The sequence below is a fragment of the Rutidosis leptorrhynchoides genome, chromosome 11 (genome assembly GCF_046630445.1).
Source record: "Rutidosis leptorrhynchoides isolate AG116_Rl617_1_P2 chromosome 11, CSIRO_AGI_Rlap_v1, whole genome shotgun sequence".
NCBI lineage: Eukaryota > Viridiplantae > Streptophyta > Magnoliopsida > Asterales > Asteraceae > Rutidosis > Rutidosis leptorrhynchoides.
In genome coordinates, this window is record NC_092343.1 from 320,404,006 (window position 1) to 320,422,135 (window position 18,130).

An 18,130-nucleotide genomic window follows, 5' to 3' on the forward strand; every position below is an offset into this window, starting at 1 on the left:
GTGTGAGTATGTATTCCATTTGTGTTTTATGGGTTTCATATAGCATGAGTTTGTGTGTGTTTTGCGTGATTCGTGTGATTTGTGTAATTTGTACCTCAAATAATGCGTGTGATTCATTGATGTTTGTGTTTTGTATATGAATGATTAGAACAAGACTTGCTTGAGGACAAGCAAGAGTTAAGTATGGGGGATTTTGATATTACTCAAATTAGTCATATCTTTAGTCGTAATATCGCGTCCTATTGTTATTTATTTCATATGTAAACATAGTAATTCCGTTTGTATTTCATAGTATTGTAATATAGTCTAGAATCATTGTAAACTTGAAGAAATATGAAGATTATGTATGGTAACTGCTCAGAGATCAAAAAAGAGACCAGAAACCCAAAGACAGAAGAGTGCACTCAGCGCACCACAAAATGTGCGCTCAGCGCACATTGCATAAATTTGATCAGAGGATTTCTTGGCCAAAACCAAAGTGCGCCAAGCGCACATTTAGGTGGTGGGCACCGCGCACAGTACTGCACTCAGCGCACCCATTTGCGCACTTTTAACAGAAAAGCAGATTTGAACGTGCATTGTCGAGCTGTAAAGGAAAAGTGAAGCAGGTGAGAGTGCGCTCAGCGCACCCTTACTGTGCGCGCCACGCACAGTACTTTTCACCAACTTTTCAGCTTATTTAATTCCATTTCCAGTTTCATTTCAAGAGTACCAGTTTCCTTTCTGTTCATAGACGAAAACATACGATTCAAAGCAGTTCTTGGGCTTACCAAAGTGCATCTAAGCACTCAAATCAATGAAGAATCCAAGATCATTCAAGAGCTTCATCCAAGATTACTCCTAAAAGGTTAATCTTGTATTTACATTGAATTCTATCTTTGTTACTGTTGTGTTTAAGTTTTCAAGCATGATTGTTGGCTAGTCCATTTTATGTTCATCTAGATAAATAACCGAGATGTTGAATGTTTACTATTGATTGATTGTAATTATGCACGATAGTTTGATGTTTGAATACAAGAACCATTCTTGTTAAGTTTAATCCTTTCGATTCAACTAATTGATATGTTCATTTGATTAAGAAACATCATCTTGTTAAGTTAATGTATTGATTTACACCTAGTGACATGTGTTTATCTGTCTTTTACCAAAAGGGATAAGTTGAGTTCAAATGGTTAATTTACATAAGAATGTAAGAACGACTCTTGTAGATACTTTGGAATAGCTTAATTAGTATGTGTAATTGTTTAGGAGAATGACCAATTCCTTAGAATCTATTATACACACTTTCAACTACCTAGTTACATCAATTAACATGTGTTAATGATTTGCCTTATCTAGTGACGTTTATAGGAATCTTATTATAACACTTAGTTAATTTTTTGGGTTGGGTGAATTGAGCATTTAACCGGACCAAGGGAATGAACTAAGTTAAACCTTTAGTTGATATTGGAGTGGATCATGTACAACACACCATTGACTTGATCATTATTCAAGTCTTCAAACTAGTTGAATTAGTTGATTACAAATAGGAGGTCTTAGATGACAAGAACATCACTTGCATCATGTAATCCCGTTTGAGTGTTTGCGCAAGACTACTCTTGGTGAACCAATTAATTAGTTCTCATGCATAACCAATCAATCCGATCTTAATCCTAAATAACATTCAACATTAAGGGTAAAAAGTCTAGATGAGCATATTTCTTTAATTTGAATTCAAAACTATCTTTCTGTTTTCATAAACTAAAAAGATCAAAAATATTGTCTTTTTAATCTTATTCATCACTTGATTCGCCTATCGTAAAAAGGCAAACCAAAATATATCTTGTACTTGTAATTTTCTTAGTTAATCACAATTTAGTCTATAATCCTAATTTGATTTAGATACTGTCCTTAGAACGATACACAGATTTTACCATTTACTATAGTACTACACGATCGGGTACACTGCCCGTTAGTGTGTAGCAATCTCTAATCGGTATTTTTCCATACTATTTTATACAACAATTCATATACCATGTTTTTCACATCAGGGACTGCGGCTCATGATCCCTGTATCATCATGTTCTTGTCAATACTAACTTCAACCACCATTATCTCGATCATAATCATTACGATCATCTTCCTTAATCTTCACCATTTTTTATGAACCGTTTTCTCATCAACGTGAAACAATTTTTTTCTTCGGCTTTCGAACAGAGTGAATGTAAACAGAAAGGTTAGATACAGCTGTAGTAGGGTAATAGTGGTGGAGTGGTGGTGGTCTAGTGATGAAGGAGGTGGCGGAGGTGCTTGAATAACAAGAATATATGTATATATATATATATATATATATATATATATATATATATATATATATATATATATATATATATACAAGCAAAAATCCGTTGACGGTTATGGGTGGTCGGTCAATGGTTGTGATGGTGGAGCTGACCGGAGGTGAGGTGGTTGCTGCAGGTGTAGGCGGTGGTCGTGGGAAGGTAGCCGTGAGTGATGGTTAACGATTGTTGTGGTGATGGGTTCAACGAGAGAGAGAAGGAGAGAAGGTGGTTTAGTGGTGTTGAATGGTGGCCGTCGGTTGTGGTGACGGTGATGGAGAAGACGAGCAAGGCTGCGTGGTTGGTGATGGTGAAACGAAACTGATGTAAATGGATGTCGTTTGCAGTATAACCCTCCCTCTCCTAAAGTATATATATTGATTAATGATAATTACATAATATTATTTAATTAAATATAATATACAATCAATCATGGAGTTAGAAGAATAGTTTAGCAGCCGGTCACTATGCCACTATTCCACCGACAGTTCATCCCGGATGGTTATATCGTGTCCATTGCTAAACAGCTAACGTATAAAAGTGTTCCTAAAAAATCCCAAAATTTTAAATTATGTCCATTTATTTATTTTGGTCATTACCTGTTTGAAACCTGATCAAAAAGATTCGATAATTATTTATTTTCTGTTCTAATTTATATGTACGGAGTACAAAAACTTAGATTGAAATGGTAAAAAAAATGTTTATCAAAACTATTATCTTTTTAATCAAATTTTGGAACAACTTTTATTTTTAAACTTCTTATATATATATTAGACCTATTTTAAAAACAATTAAATGTCAACCGAAAGTTACAGACATTTACCATATAAGCTCAAAATTAATTATATTTAATATACACTATGTATATATATATAAACAGTTTTAAATAACAAAATTTTACTACGCAAATAAATATATATTAAATAATTAAATTAAATATAACGATATATATATACAAGAAATATACATATAAAATAATAGTTTTTATTACAATGTATTTTATTTTACATATTTGTTTATAATAATAAATGTATATAATAGTTTATTAATGTTCATGTTATTATATATATTATACATATATTTATATATACACATATTTATAAATATCCACATATTTACAAGCAATGGTTCGTGAATCATCGGGGATAGTCAAAGGGTTACATGAAAATAGTTCCAATATTTTGAGATTCAACATTACAGACTTTGCTTATCGTGTCGAAATCATATTAAGATCAAGTTTAAATTTGGTCGAAAATTTCCGGGTCGTCACACTAGTTTGGCGTAAGAAGAAGTGGAGGGAGAAGCTAGTTGTTCGCGAGTCCCTCGTAGCCGTATTTATATTCCAAGGGATCATGAAAGTGCGACTGAGAGGTTATTCAATGATTATTTTGCGGATTCACCAGTGTATCCGGAAAAGAAATTCAAACGACGTTATCGAATGAGTCGTCAAATATTTCTCCAAATCATCGAAGATATATCTAACTTTAATAGTAGCGATATTCTTGATTATTTTATGTATTTTAGGGAACGTGCCGATGCAACTGGTCATCAAAATTTGACAATACTACAAAAGTGCACTACAGCCTACGTCAAATGGCGTATGGAACTATACCTGATTTGTTTGACGAATACATAAAAATTGGTGAGAAAACGGCTACTTTATGCTTAGATAATTTTTGCAAATGCGTATTTCATTTATTTGGTAGAGAGTATTTGAGAAAACCAACAGCCGAAGATATTGCTCGGCTTTATAATTTTCACGCCCAAAAACATGGTTTACCGGGCATGCTTGGTAGTATTGATTGTATGCATTGGGAGTGAAAGAATTTTCGCATTGCGTGACAAGAACAATATACTAGAGGTGATAAAAAATGGTCATTCATTATGCTTGAAGCAGTCGCCTCTCAAGATTTGTGGATATGACATGGATTCTTTGGTATGGCAGGTGCAAACAACAACATTAACGTTTTAAATTATTCACCATTGTTCAACATTATAACGGATGGCACTGCTCCACCTTCACCATTTGATATAAACGGGCATCACTACGATAGAGGGTATTACCTAGGCGATGGTATATACCCTGATTGGGCTATGTTGGTTAAAGCGCCCCATGCTCCAACTGACGAACCATGAAAAATATTTAAACAGTTTCAAGAAAGTGCAAGAAAAGATATTGAACGTGCATTTGGAGTATTACAGGGTAGATTTGCAATGTTAAAAACTCCGGCGAGATCTTTGGACTTCAACAAAATTAGAAGACATATGTATGCTTGTATCGAATTATATGACATGATTCAAGAAAATAACGATTTTGTTATTGGACGGAGAGAAGAAAGAATGATACAAAGGAACCCACCACGATGGTTAGAAAGAGATTTGACGGATCCAGATGCAAGGCTTAAGGAAATAAGAGATAAGGAAGTTCACAAACAGTTAGAGGCTGATTTAACTGAGCACGTTTGGAACTTATCACCTTATTCGTACCGCTAATAATAATGAGTAGTTTGTTATGTATTTTCTAGTTTCGTACCGCTAATAATAATGAGTAATTTGTTATGCATTAATTCCAAAAAATAAAAAAACAACTTAGTTCCTAAAACGATTACATTAATTCCTAACAGCTTTCTTCATCAAACTTAGTCATCAATCTTCGTAATCGCGAATATCGTATTGCTGAAACGACGGAGATTCAGGTCTTCCTTCATCTTCACTTTCCTCAAAGGCGTAGCTATCATCCGTAAATTCAATATAAAGCTTAACTGATTGATAACGTACCAAGGCTCGCCCAACCAAAGCAAACCAATCGTGGTCATCTTCAAGTAGCGAGGCGGGAACGTTGGGTTTTTTTGAAATACCAAACCTGTTTGAAAAACAAAGGTATGTCTCCCTTAAGAAACTCAATCAACTTCGATAAGTCATACTCGCACCCATCAATGAAATACTCTTGTTGTCAGCAAGGTTGATAATCCATAACTTCCCGATCAAATTCACCACCATAATTAACCTGTACGCAAACATTTAACGGACTCATTTTGAAAAATTGAGAGTGTTTTAGAAGTTAAGAAATTTGGAAGTGTGAATTGATTATGGTAAACTGGACTATATATAGAAAAAAAATATATCCGTTGGGTTTAAAAATATAGTCGTTTGACACTTTAAAATTATTATTATAATTCATTTATTAATATTTTACATATAAATAATATAAAACAAATTAATTAAACACAAAAAATAAAAATAAAATGCCACATCAGCATTCCACTAACAACCCACACCAAAAACTCACACCATCACTACTCCATACCAAAAATCCACACCATCAACTCACGTCCCCTACCGCTACAATTAGTCTTATGGAGATTCTCCTAACATGATAAGCACCAATTAAGGATTTTGAGAAAAAGTTTCTTAGAGGAATTTTGTAAACACACGATAACAAGCAAATTAAGAATATGATACAATACTAGCTTCTGACATACCAAAACCGTAATGAGCAAAGGTTATAAAAATAAATGGTAAATCTACTTTACCACTTAATAAATAGTATAGTACAGATGAAACATATATACACACATGTTTTTTCATAGATCACGCCAAATTCATCAATTCACCATATATTAGCTTCTAAATCAGCAAAGTTACATTGGTACTAATAATTAATAGTAACAATTTAAGCCGTTGAAATTAGGAAATGTGTTGAAAGATTTGAGCCATATATGGATCCTGTAACATCATGTCGGTTAACCCTGAACGAATCACCTACAAACTGTTAAATTTCATTATTTTCCCTTTTGATCCAAAATACATATAATGGAACATATATATAGCTACAAACATAGGCATGTCAAAAGACAAACATAAATGATGGGTGATACAAACACAAATGATGGTTGAGTGGGTGTCATGGAACTGAATGGGAAGTAGGTCTCATTGAAGGTAACATGTCGAGAGATAATGATTTTGTTGGTGATAAGATCCAGACAACAGTAACCCCGATGATTGGAGGGGTAACCAAGAAAAATATATGCAGTGGAGCGAGGAGTAAGTTTGTGTGTGGTGGGAAGGTGAGGGTAGCATAGGTAATCAAAGACTCGGATAGTGGCGTAGTTAGGTTTATGTTTGTAGAAACGGTAATGCGGGATGTCATGATAGATGGTGGAAGAGGGAAGAATGTTAATTAGTAGGTAGGCTGCCATGTAGAGAGCTTCTGCTCAGTAAGTGGGCGGGAGATGGGCTTGAAAGAGTAGGGTGCGAAAGATTGTTAATGGTGCAGAGCATGCACTCGGACTTTCCATTTTGCTGAGAGGTGTAAGGACAAGAGAATCGGAATTGGATACCATTAGTTTGAAGAAGTTGATGGAAAACAGAGTTGTCGAATTCACCCCATTATCACATTGAAAAGCTTTGATTTCTTTGTTAAATTGAGTACGAAACAAATGTACGAAATTGTATGAATGTGGTAAGTGCGTCAGATATATTGCGTAATGGAAAAACCCATACATAATGCGAAAAATGATCAAGAAATATAATATAATATTTTAAACCACTAAGACTACATACAAGAGATGTCCATAAATATGAATGGATAATATCAAAAGTAGCATTAACGTTAGAACTAGAAATGGAAAAAGGGAGTCGCACGTTTTTGCCAAGCTGATAGGCGTGACAAAGAATGGGGGACGGTGATTTATTACAAATAATATCTTTATTAGAAAGGAGTCTTCGAAAAAAATCATGTATAGGATGTTCGAGACGTTAATGCCATGTAACAGGACTGATGAGAAGAGCCTTCTGAGAAGAGTGAGAGGTGGGTGATGTAAGTAAGTAGAGATCTCCGGAGCTTTCACATCGGAGAAGCAGACGCTATGTCAGATAATCTTTCACATAAAAACCAAAAGGACCAAATTCAATAGAAACTAGATTATCACGAGTAAATTGACGAATATGTATGAGGTTTTTAACGATGTTAGGGGTTACGAGTACATTATTTAAATGTAACGGTCGGTGGACATTGGGTAACAAGCTATGGCTGGTGTTAGTGACATGAATGGTGTTCCCATTACCAACGACTACTAATGAATATTTGCAATTATTAAAAACAGTACTAAGATTATTAATACGGGAGGTAAGATGTGATGACGCACCCGTGTCCATGTGACACCCGGCAGCACCGTAATCTTGAGTCTCTGTTTGTGGATCGGCCGTAAAGGATCCAAAAGAAGCGGGTTGGGCTGTGTAGAAGCATTGGGCCTGCTGTTGCGCCTGCTGTTGGGACTGCTGTTGGGCTTGCTGCTGAGATATCATCCTCTACTGGGCTTGTATGATAGTTAATAGTTGAGTCTCCAATTGAAGATTAGATGCTACTGGCCTAGTGATCTTTCACTTTCACTTTCTGTTCCTTTCTCTCTTATTGTCCACTAAAAAAATCAAGGGTGGTCGCCTCGTACACTTCAATTCAATTTCCTTCTTGTTTTTGTTTTCTTTCTTGACCAACAACAAAGGCATATAACAATTAACTAGTGAAATGACCCGTGTAATCACGGGTTTGTTTAAACGAAACAATTTAATAACATGTTCTAGGTATTAAGTGAATGTAAATGTTAAAGTCATTTATTTTAATGACCCGTTTGTCTAAGAAACTTGTTGTTGTAAAGTAACTTGTCGTTGTTTTTACATTATTTAAAGCCACAAATATTTTAAACTTACTTGAGAATTGGACAAATCTAATATATCATCTATGGAGCATATTTTTGATCATTATCCACTCCAATATATGGAATGCCCATACCTGCAAAGTGTGACACTGTAACACATGATAAATTTCTCTAAAGTTAAGTAATATAATATTTCACTTGATATCTACATAAATATAAGCCATGAAAACTAAAGAAATGTCATTTGAAACAAATGAACAGACACACATTTATATCTATTAGGATGTATCAAAACTTAAAGACCTATCTTTTTAACTTGATTATATATTGACAACATTAGAAATATAAATCTTATAAATAGCATAAGATGCTTCAGTTGTTTAGTTCAGAAGAAACTCACATAAACAAAAACATTAACATATAACAGTTTAAGCCAACTTAGAGTTAACATACACAGCTTTTATTTCCAACTTAAAATTAAGTTGTTAAAATTATCTTTTTCCCTTATTTTCAGTACTTCATCATTTAAGAATTATCATCTACATCCACATTGTATATTATAAACATTAACTAATTAATGATTAAACAACCATAAAGTTATACTAAAAGAAAGAAGCATCAGCATTCAGCAAGGAAAATACAAATCAAACTTTGAACTAAAAGTCAACTGCGTATTAAATCGAAACTTACCAAAGCATATGAGGTTCCAGTAATGAAGCTTCGCAGGCAAGTAAGCATGTCAGTACCTATTATCAACATTATTATGATAGGCAATTGCAAAAAAAAAAAAAAAAAAATTATAAGCAACAAAATAACATTGTAGTAGGCCAAGACATGATTGTCGTATAAAGTAGTTTAGTAAGATGTTACTGCACATATTGCAAAAATATTATGAACTAAAAGAATAAATGGGTCAAAATTACCATCTAGATTTAAAATAGATAGTACACAAAAATTATTGACTTAGATGATATCATCTATAAAGGAAAGATATTCTAAATAATAAAAATAATTATGTCACGAAACGAACCTGTAACTATATATACACTTAATTGGGGTAGTACCTTCTAAATTGATATATTGTTTAAGAATCTTGAAAACAGGGCTATACAAAATAAAAAAGAAAAGTTAGCATGACAAAAATAATAACTCATCATAAAACTAAAAGAAAAAAAACTAAAATCGAATCGTTACATATCATTTACGTGAATGCAAGAAACCGTTATACCAACATTCGTGTTGACATGTTTTTGAAGAAAGTCCATATAATTCATCCCAATATAGATGGCCGCCAGATAGTATTAAAAAGTTCTCCACATTCTTTATCATAGCTTGCAATCTTAAATAGTAAGGAACCATGTAACTAAATAAATTATTATTAAACATATGATATTAACAATCAAGTGATAAACAATATATGAATATCTCAAACAACTATATTCAAGAATGCCTGTCAATGTAACTATTTGACAGTGTAACCCTCTCATTGACATAGTCATGTCCATATCTAGAAAAATGTCAAACTAATGGTTAGACTTAACCAAATTTACTTATTATACCATACTTTACTTTAGAATGAACACATAATAATAGAAGTAATACCAATTAAATATGTATGACTTGAGCTCACTTTCAGTGACTTCATCAGCCATCTAGTATAATATAAGCTAATAAGACATCTTGTTTCTTTACTTTAATGTTCCATGATGTGACGATCGCTCTAAATCTATATGGACAATACGTCATTCATTGATTTCATTGCGAGGTATTTGACCTCTATATGATACGTTTTGTAAACATTGCATTCTTTTAAAAAGGCACACCATAAATGAATATTTAAATCAAAAGTTTTCGACATCTGATGATTTCTACATATAGACAATCACCGTAAATAATAGTTTACAATAGTACTTCCGTTGACAATGCAGTCAAAATAAGATACATGGTGATGATTTGGTGAATGCAACGTTTCCTTGAAAAATATGCCATGTACGACTCCATGCATATAGCTTGTCTAACATATAAGCAAACAGCGGAAGACTTCTAGGAAACCTGAGAATAAACATGATAACAAGTGTCAACACAAAGGTTGGTGAGTTCATAGTTTTAGTATTTCGCATAATCTGTATATAAAGGTGGATCACAAGATTTTAGTTGTTTCATCCAGAAACGTTTATCAAAATATTCTACGAAATTGAGCACCCTGGTAACTAAACTTAACGTATATATAATTTGTACCCTTTGTATAATCATCTTAATAATACACGCAAACCAACGTGTACACTTCTCAAATAGCATACGTCCGTTAAAAGGCTAGTGCTCTAGCTCGGACGGGGATATCAAGCCCTATGGATCCATATACTACTACTCGCGCCCACCAGTTCTTATAACCGGCAGTTACTAGTTACCAAAGCTAAGGGATTTTCGGTTCAAACTCAGTATAGAATTTAGTATGTACTTGTGTCCATTGTTTAAAATAAAGTGCATGTATTCTCAGCCTAAAAATATATATTGCAAAAGCATTTAAAAAGGGAGCAAATGAAACTCACCTTAGCAGCATATAAAGTCGTTCACCAAAATGTGACTGAAACTCGGATTACCAAATAACCGTAGATCTCAACCTAGAGAACATATGTTGGTCAATAAATGTCTATCAAGCTAGGTCTGGTCATAGTGTATCACAATCCTAATGCTCGAGATCGACATACAAAAGTTATCCAAAGTCGTTTCAAAAAGTCAATTTTGACAATAGTTCAACAAAACGAGACGTACCTTATATAAGGAGTCATTTACTCGGTTGGTAATATTCAAAAATTCATTTTATCAATCTCGTAAACAAGTTGTTTAAATCTTAATTGCAGATTCAAAAGCAATTTCAATTAACGTCAATCATAATTCAGTTGACCATATCTTTTGATTCGTTCATCGAAATTACGTGATTTCTAAATGAAAAGTTATTGATTTTTTGCCAGCTTTCCAAAAACATGCATATCATATACCTTTTACCAGTAATATATGTATTTAATTCGTGATTCATCATAAAATTTTTAACGACGAAATTTAGCATACAAGCATGCATAAATGTATATACTCGAGCACTAGACATGGATACACAATTAATATATAAAAGATAAGATATGAATACTCACGTATCAATACTATGATTCAATATTGCAGGGAAGTACGTAGACGCAACAGAGATGATAAACACTAGGTTTGATTTTCCAATAATACCCACGTACATTACCCATAACCTCCATAGCTATAACCCATAATTTCCTTAGCTCTATCCCGCTCGAAAACCCATTTCGAAAGTGACACGCTCATAACCTCGTCGTAGTATTTTATGTAATATTACTAATAATAATAATAATAATAATAATAATAATAATAATAATAATAATAATAATAATAATAATAATAATAATAAGATTAATAATATTAATCTTAATAATATATATATATATATATATATATATATATATATATATATATATATATATATATATATATATATATATATATATATATATATTAAAGAGACGGAGAGATTAAGAGATAGATTTATGATTGAATTCGTCCGAAAAGCTGATCGAGCTTTATAGGCATTCCTGTCCAGCCATCCCATGCGATCGCATGGCCTGAAGATCCAGCTCACAAACCTTTTAACTTCTAGTTTGTCGACATATTATAATATAATATATATAAATATATAATTTAAATTAATTAATTATATATTATATTATATTATCGTGCATAGTTAATTTGTAATTTTTGTTCCGATAAGTCGTACGTCATTACGCGACTTATGTCCTGGTTCCGGTTTTTCGAGTGTCCTTTCGTACGCTGAGAAAACTTGTAATTTACATTTTGGGACACGTACCTTTGTCAAAATATAGCCTTAAATTATCCCTAATTTATATCACTCGAAATATAACTTATACATTTGAGTGTTTTGGTCATTTACTTCTATAAATCATCATCTCGCTATTTGTTAAAATACATTTTAAAATAGTGTTTTACTGCAGCAAAGTTTTTTTACTGTAGCAAATAGTGATTTTCGAAAACACTGTAGCTTTTCGGGTACTGTAGCAATTCGAAAATACTATAGAAAATTAGTGTTTTACTGGTTCATCTTAAACGTTTTAGTTAACTTATCTAAATATCAAACAGATAATCAACCCAATAAGGTTAATGCACAGTATCATTTTTATAACACTTTGTTACGTTTTCAAGTTATTGCATATGTATCTATTTACATATAATTGTTCGCGAATCGTTGAGAACAATCGAAGGGTAATTGAATAGTTCAAAATTTTGAGATTCAACTTCATAGACTTTGCTTATCGTGTCGAAAATATTAAAGATTAAGTTTAAATTTGGTCAGAAATTTCCGGGTCATCACACAAGATGAATATGCACAAACAAATAGTAAATTCAGGTATGTCATTTCATTGAATACCTTGTATGCGTTCATGAACTACGTCGATTTAGAAAAAATTTAATCCATTCAATTCATATACCAAAAGAAATTTGTAAAAGAGAAACACAAAATCAAAACATACAAATCAAGAACCCATATGCGTTTAAATTCGAGCTTAAAACCTCAAAACTATAACTAAGTTAATTTACCTGATAGAGATCGATTCGTGAAGCTACCAAGAAATACAGATGAAATCATAAAGTTGTAAAATAGAATGCAATAAGTATAAAATTTAGAAATTAGGGTAAAATACGAAACAAACAACAATCTTACAGTTATATGATGAGCAGAATCAACGAAAGGGTGAAACAGATTAACATAGGATGAAGACAAATTAGGGTTATGTTAAAGGAGAAAGGAGAAACTTGTTCATCTAATCTAATAAAAATATACGGAGTATATATCTAATCTAATAAATCTTAATTTTTCTAATTGTAATTAAATTGTTTAATGACATCATCCAGATGTCCTCTAATTTTTCATTTTTATTTTTTAATTTTTTTAACAAAGAAAATAACTTATTTATGATGTCATTATTTTAAGATTTTAATTGAAACTATGAAAATAATTCTTTCTTTCCTTTTTGTTTCCTTCGTGAGAAGCAACCAAAAGCAACAATTAAATTACTTCGACTCAATTCCTTGCCTTAAGCTTTCTGCACCATCAGATCTTTTATTTTTATGTATTTTTTTAAACGATTTGGATCCTCAAAACACACTTATTCGAACTAATCTCAATCGTGCAAATGAAACTTTAAGATGAAGATGAAGAACAAGTTGCAGATTCCGGCAAAAACAGTGATGTTTTATGGTGGTGATAAGGCGGTGGAGAACTGAAAACACTCAAATCAAAGGTAAAACTCTTGATTGTTCTTGCTAAACATTCAGAGGCCTATGAAAAAAAACCTTTGATCAATGAATTGAAGATCTGTGATAGATGTAAATGATATTTTTTTTATCTTTTGATATTGACGAAGATTTGTAAGGTCATAAGGAAGATATTTCAGTAATCAATTTCAACTCTAACTTTTGAAATTGAATTTTGGGGAAAGTGATGTACTGTAACAGTCTAAGATGATGATTTTGCGAATGAACACATAATTGAAGCTACATGATCCATCAACAGATGTTGTTTAGGTCTAATACCATGTTAAATTTCATTATTTTCCCTTTTGATCCAAAATACATATAATCAAACATATATATAGCTGCATACATAGGCATGTCAAAAGACAAACATAAATGATGAATGATACAAAAGGTCGCTTAACCCAAACAAATGACAAATATAAATTAGGGGTTTTCAAAAAAGTATGTATAGTAGACGAATTTCATCAAATAGAAGATGTGTCTGAAGTGTTAGAGATGGTTATATCATTATTTTTTTTAAAAGCACACAAGTGAACATCAAATAATATTGATAGTTCTCACTAAAACATGATAAGGATCAATTTTAGGAATTTACTAAAAAAGTGAGTATCTTTGAGGAATTTCATCAAATAGCTGGTGGGATATTCATAATAACGAGTGAAGATTATTATTTATTAGGAAGTGTTTGAGGAATTTAATCAAACAGTTGAAGGGTTATAGTACCGACACAATAATGAGCAACCATTAGACTCAAAGGAAGTGAGTACCATTGAATAAATGCAATGATGCATATAAAAAATAAATGTTAATATACCATTCCTAGTCCTCGACATATACCAACAAAGATGAAGTTGATTGTGGCTCTTTAATATATGGGCACCACCAAATATGAAGTCGTTGAAGGTGAGTGAGATATTGGACCACATTCGAAATAGATTTCGCATCCTTAAAATTCCGGATTGTTAGAGAAGTTAGAGATGGTGGAAGAAGTAAAGATGTTGATGCGGAATTCATCTCGTCTCCTTCCATTGCAAATGAAGTTACTCCTGAATCTTTACCATCTAACAACAGTTGAACAAGTGATGTCGGGTAATTCTGCAGCCGCCACTCTGACATTGGTTTCTTTAACTCTCCTATTTCCAGCGTCCTTAGATTTGAGGTGTAACAACCCTCACTTTTCGACTTCTAAATTACTGAATTAACCCTAGGGTTATATGTCTGACTATATGTATTAAGGGTTGTTATATACAATTAAATATTGACCGAATAGTAATTTTTAGTCAACAATGTACGCTTAAATAAAAAATATATTATTAATTTATATAATTTGACATAATTTAACTAAGTATATAAACTTTGTATCACTTTTATTATTTAGTTAATATATTTAACTATATAATAAATCCAATTATATATAAATGTAATAATATTTACAAACTTACTAAAGCTATAGTTTAATAATTAAAATCATAATTATTATTAAAAATACAAAATACCGAATTATTTATTATTTTTATGCAAAATTTGTATTTATTAATTAAATAAAAAAATAAAATAAAATATTATTGACAAATATTCTTGGAAAAACATTAAATAAATTTATTTATTTACATAAAAAAAATCCTTAAAATAAAAAAAAAAATAAATAAATAAATTACTTTTTAATTAAAAATTGTAATGGAAAAACTACTTTTATTATTTTATTTTGTGCATTATCCCATGACCTAACATTTAATAATTTTTAATTTTAAAATCCCATTAAGAATTAAATATTTCTTTTTCTTTTAATTATTTTATTCTTTTTACCTAATTTTTTCAAGTATAAATACCCCTCATTTCTCATTCAAACTCACACCAAAATTTCTCTAATTCTCTCTTTGAAGAATTACTACTAGTAAGTATTCTTTTCTTACTTTTTATTTTTTTTTTACTTTTTACTTTTTACTTAGGTTATTATTTTTACCGAAACATGTAAATAATGTTATAAATTATATGCGATTAAAAATAAAATAAATAACATGTATACACTATTACTATTACTAGCACCTATAACCTACTACTTATATTGTAACATAAAAACATTTTGGGATATGTATTAGAGATGTATAGATCTTCGAACTTTCTTGACGAATGGTTTCTATGAGATTCTAGGCAGAGGGTTTGGATTTCCGATTTAAAGGGTCCTATGGCTCAAGCCCATAGATCTAAATTAGCCATTCGAAGGGAAAGGGGTGATTGGAAGCTTATCTAATACGGCAAGTATCCTAAAATGGAAAACACTGATAAAAGTAGAAACTCTCTAGTCATAGAAACTTAGTAAAATAAGAAACTTTCTAAAAATGGAAACTTTACAAAAATAGTAACTTACTAGGAATAGAAACTTAGTAAAACAAACTATACTTAAACACATACTTAAACTTAAACATGGGCAAAACACTTAACTACTCTTAAATGTCAATAGGTTGACTTTCCTGCTCACTCGTTCAACTCTTTATTCCGAGGAATAACTCTCTCTCTACTTACTAAGGTGAATTCATAGCCCCTCTTTAATTGCTAGCAAACTTACTTACTTTTACTTGGGGTGAGACACATGCTGTTTTTACTTTTTACACTTTAGACACAAGTACCAAAATGTTAAACTATGCTATACCCGGCTATGTCCGACTAAGTCCCTACAATGATATTTTTAATTGCTGCGGCATGCTTAATTATTGGGGGTAGGCCTATTGGGAGTAACGTCCCCGATACATTTGACCAAGTCATTGTATTACTTAATAATGAAATTAAACCGACAAGGACGGACACAACTTGTCATGGGGCAAAACTTGAACGTTTAGTCTAAATATCACGCATTGGCATAACTTTTTGATCCTGCGGGAGATCAACTTTACAAACTAAATCTTGTGGTCTAAAACAACGACAAACTTTTTGTTAAACCTATGAACTTCACTCAACCTTTTTGGTTGACACTTTAGCATGTTTTGTCTCAGGTGCTGTTTGATTCAAGCTCTTATACTTACTGCTTATGTGATGCTACTTGGACATAGGATCAAGAGATATCGCATTTATTACTTCTGCATGTGAACATTTACGATATTGTTATTCCTGTCATTGTAACGACATTTCATTTTCCGCTGCGTACTCATTAAAGTTAAATTCATCATTTAGTATTGTTCTCGTTTATTATAATATGTTGGTATGTTTTGATAATAGTGACGTTTCCTTCCAGACCCTATTGGGAGGACGTTACAGATTGGTATCAGAGCATAACCAGGCTGTTATAGAGAACCAGGATTGCATTTTTATGTGTGCCTTACTTGTTAGCTAGGGTGCCTTAGCAATCTAGGAAACTATAACCTTTCCTGCCTTAGAATTAAAGCACTTAGGATTGCCCCATAATCTTAACGATTATGCTTTAATAAACTTGACTTAAAGATTCTAATCAAAATATCCTTCCTAATGTTAGGATGTCTAATTATCATCAAACGACCAAAATGAATCTTTTCAAGCCAACCGAAAAAGATACTGAAAGGTCTTCCACAAAAAGACCAGTCCAAAGTCCACCTTATGGCTTTGGTGGTCCTCCCTCACCAAATTATAGCCCAAATACTACTCTAAAGTTACATGGGTCTCCTGAATACTATCCAACCCCGAGGATTATAGACAAGAGGAAATGTTTTGAAGAAACTGGGCCGTCAAAGAAAAGATCCCGATCTCCTTTCTATGATGAAGTTGATGCCAAGCACGAGCTCATGAATCTGCGAAAAACTACCGATGACCTAATTCGCCATATTGCAAGGATCGATTTTCAAATGAAGGAAAAACACCTAGCGATCAAGAAGCTCATGGAGGAAAATGCTGAACTAAAGAAAGAGATAAAGTTGGTGAAGTATGAAGGTGATAGAAATACCCGATGGGGGAAGCAATCTCTCTCTTGCCTAAGAGAAGATGTTGACCGTAGATTGAAGATGGAGGAAAACCGCGTGAATAATCAACTTTCTATAAGGGACCATAAGTACCATGTAATCAACAATGAAGTTTCTAACCTTTATGATAATCTCGAGTTCATGCATGAGAAACAAAAGGCGAGGAACGAGAAAGTTGATGAGTTTATGAAGAAGGTGGAGGATGAGAAGAAGAAATATGAAGATTACTTCAATCTTAATATTTCCTAGATTATTTTTCCAATTCCTTGTCTATGTAAAGGCTATGCTTTAAACTATTTCTATTTCCGAATCGTGTAATAAAGGCTTATTTAATACCTCATTCTAATAATATAAAGTGTTTTATTAATATCATGTGATATCAATACTTTATTTTATTCATACTTGTGATTGCTCAAACTTATAACTTATTAAACTTATCAAACATATGTTCACTTTTATGTAGTGACATCATGGTTCGTTCAGTTGCACCTACCGTTAACAACGTTGTGTTAACTACTGAACAATTCCAACAGTTACTCACTGCCGCCCAAGGCAACGCCCAAGCTAATCATGCTAATACTCAACCGAAACCTTGTTCCTACAAGGATTTTTCAAACTGTCATCCTCCTGCATTTAAGGGGACTGAAGAAGCTGTCGAACTAGTCCGTTGGTTCGAGAAGATGGAATCTATTTTTCGTATTTGCAACTGTGGTGATAACGATCGAGTAAAGTATGCCACTAGCTCATTGGGTGGCAATGCTTTAACTTGGTGGACTGCTCATGCCAAGTCCATAGGAATTGATAATGCTAATGCAATTCCATGGGATGAACTCAAAAGCATGATGGTCAACAAATTCTGTCCTCGAAGTCAAGTTCA

General features: G+C 32.3%; 1 protein-coding gene across 1 annotated transcript; it reads left to right on the forward strand.

Annotated features, from left to right (window-relative positions):
* The first annotated feature begins 2,396 nt into the window (after positions 1 to 2,396).
* LOC139875690 (uncharacterized) lies at positions 2,397 to 4,811 on the forward strand. The gene is made up of 4 exons (XM_071863004.1): positions 2,397 to 2,480; positions 3,843 to 4,122; positions 4,264 to 4,418; positions 4,521 to 4,811. The coding sequence occupies exons 1-4, from the start codon at positions 2,397 to 2,399 to the stop codon at positions 4,809 to 4,811; spliced, it is 810 nt and encodes a 269-aa protein (XP_071719105.1).
* The last annotated feature ends 13,319 nt before the right edge of the window (positions 4,812 to 18,130 follow it).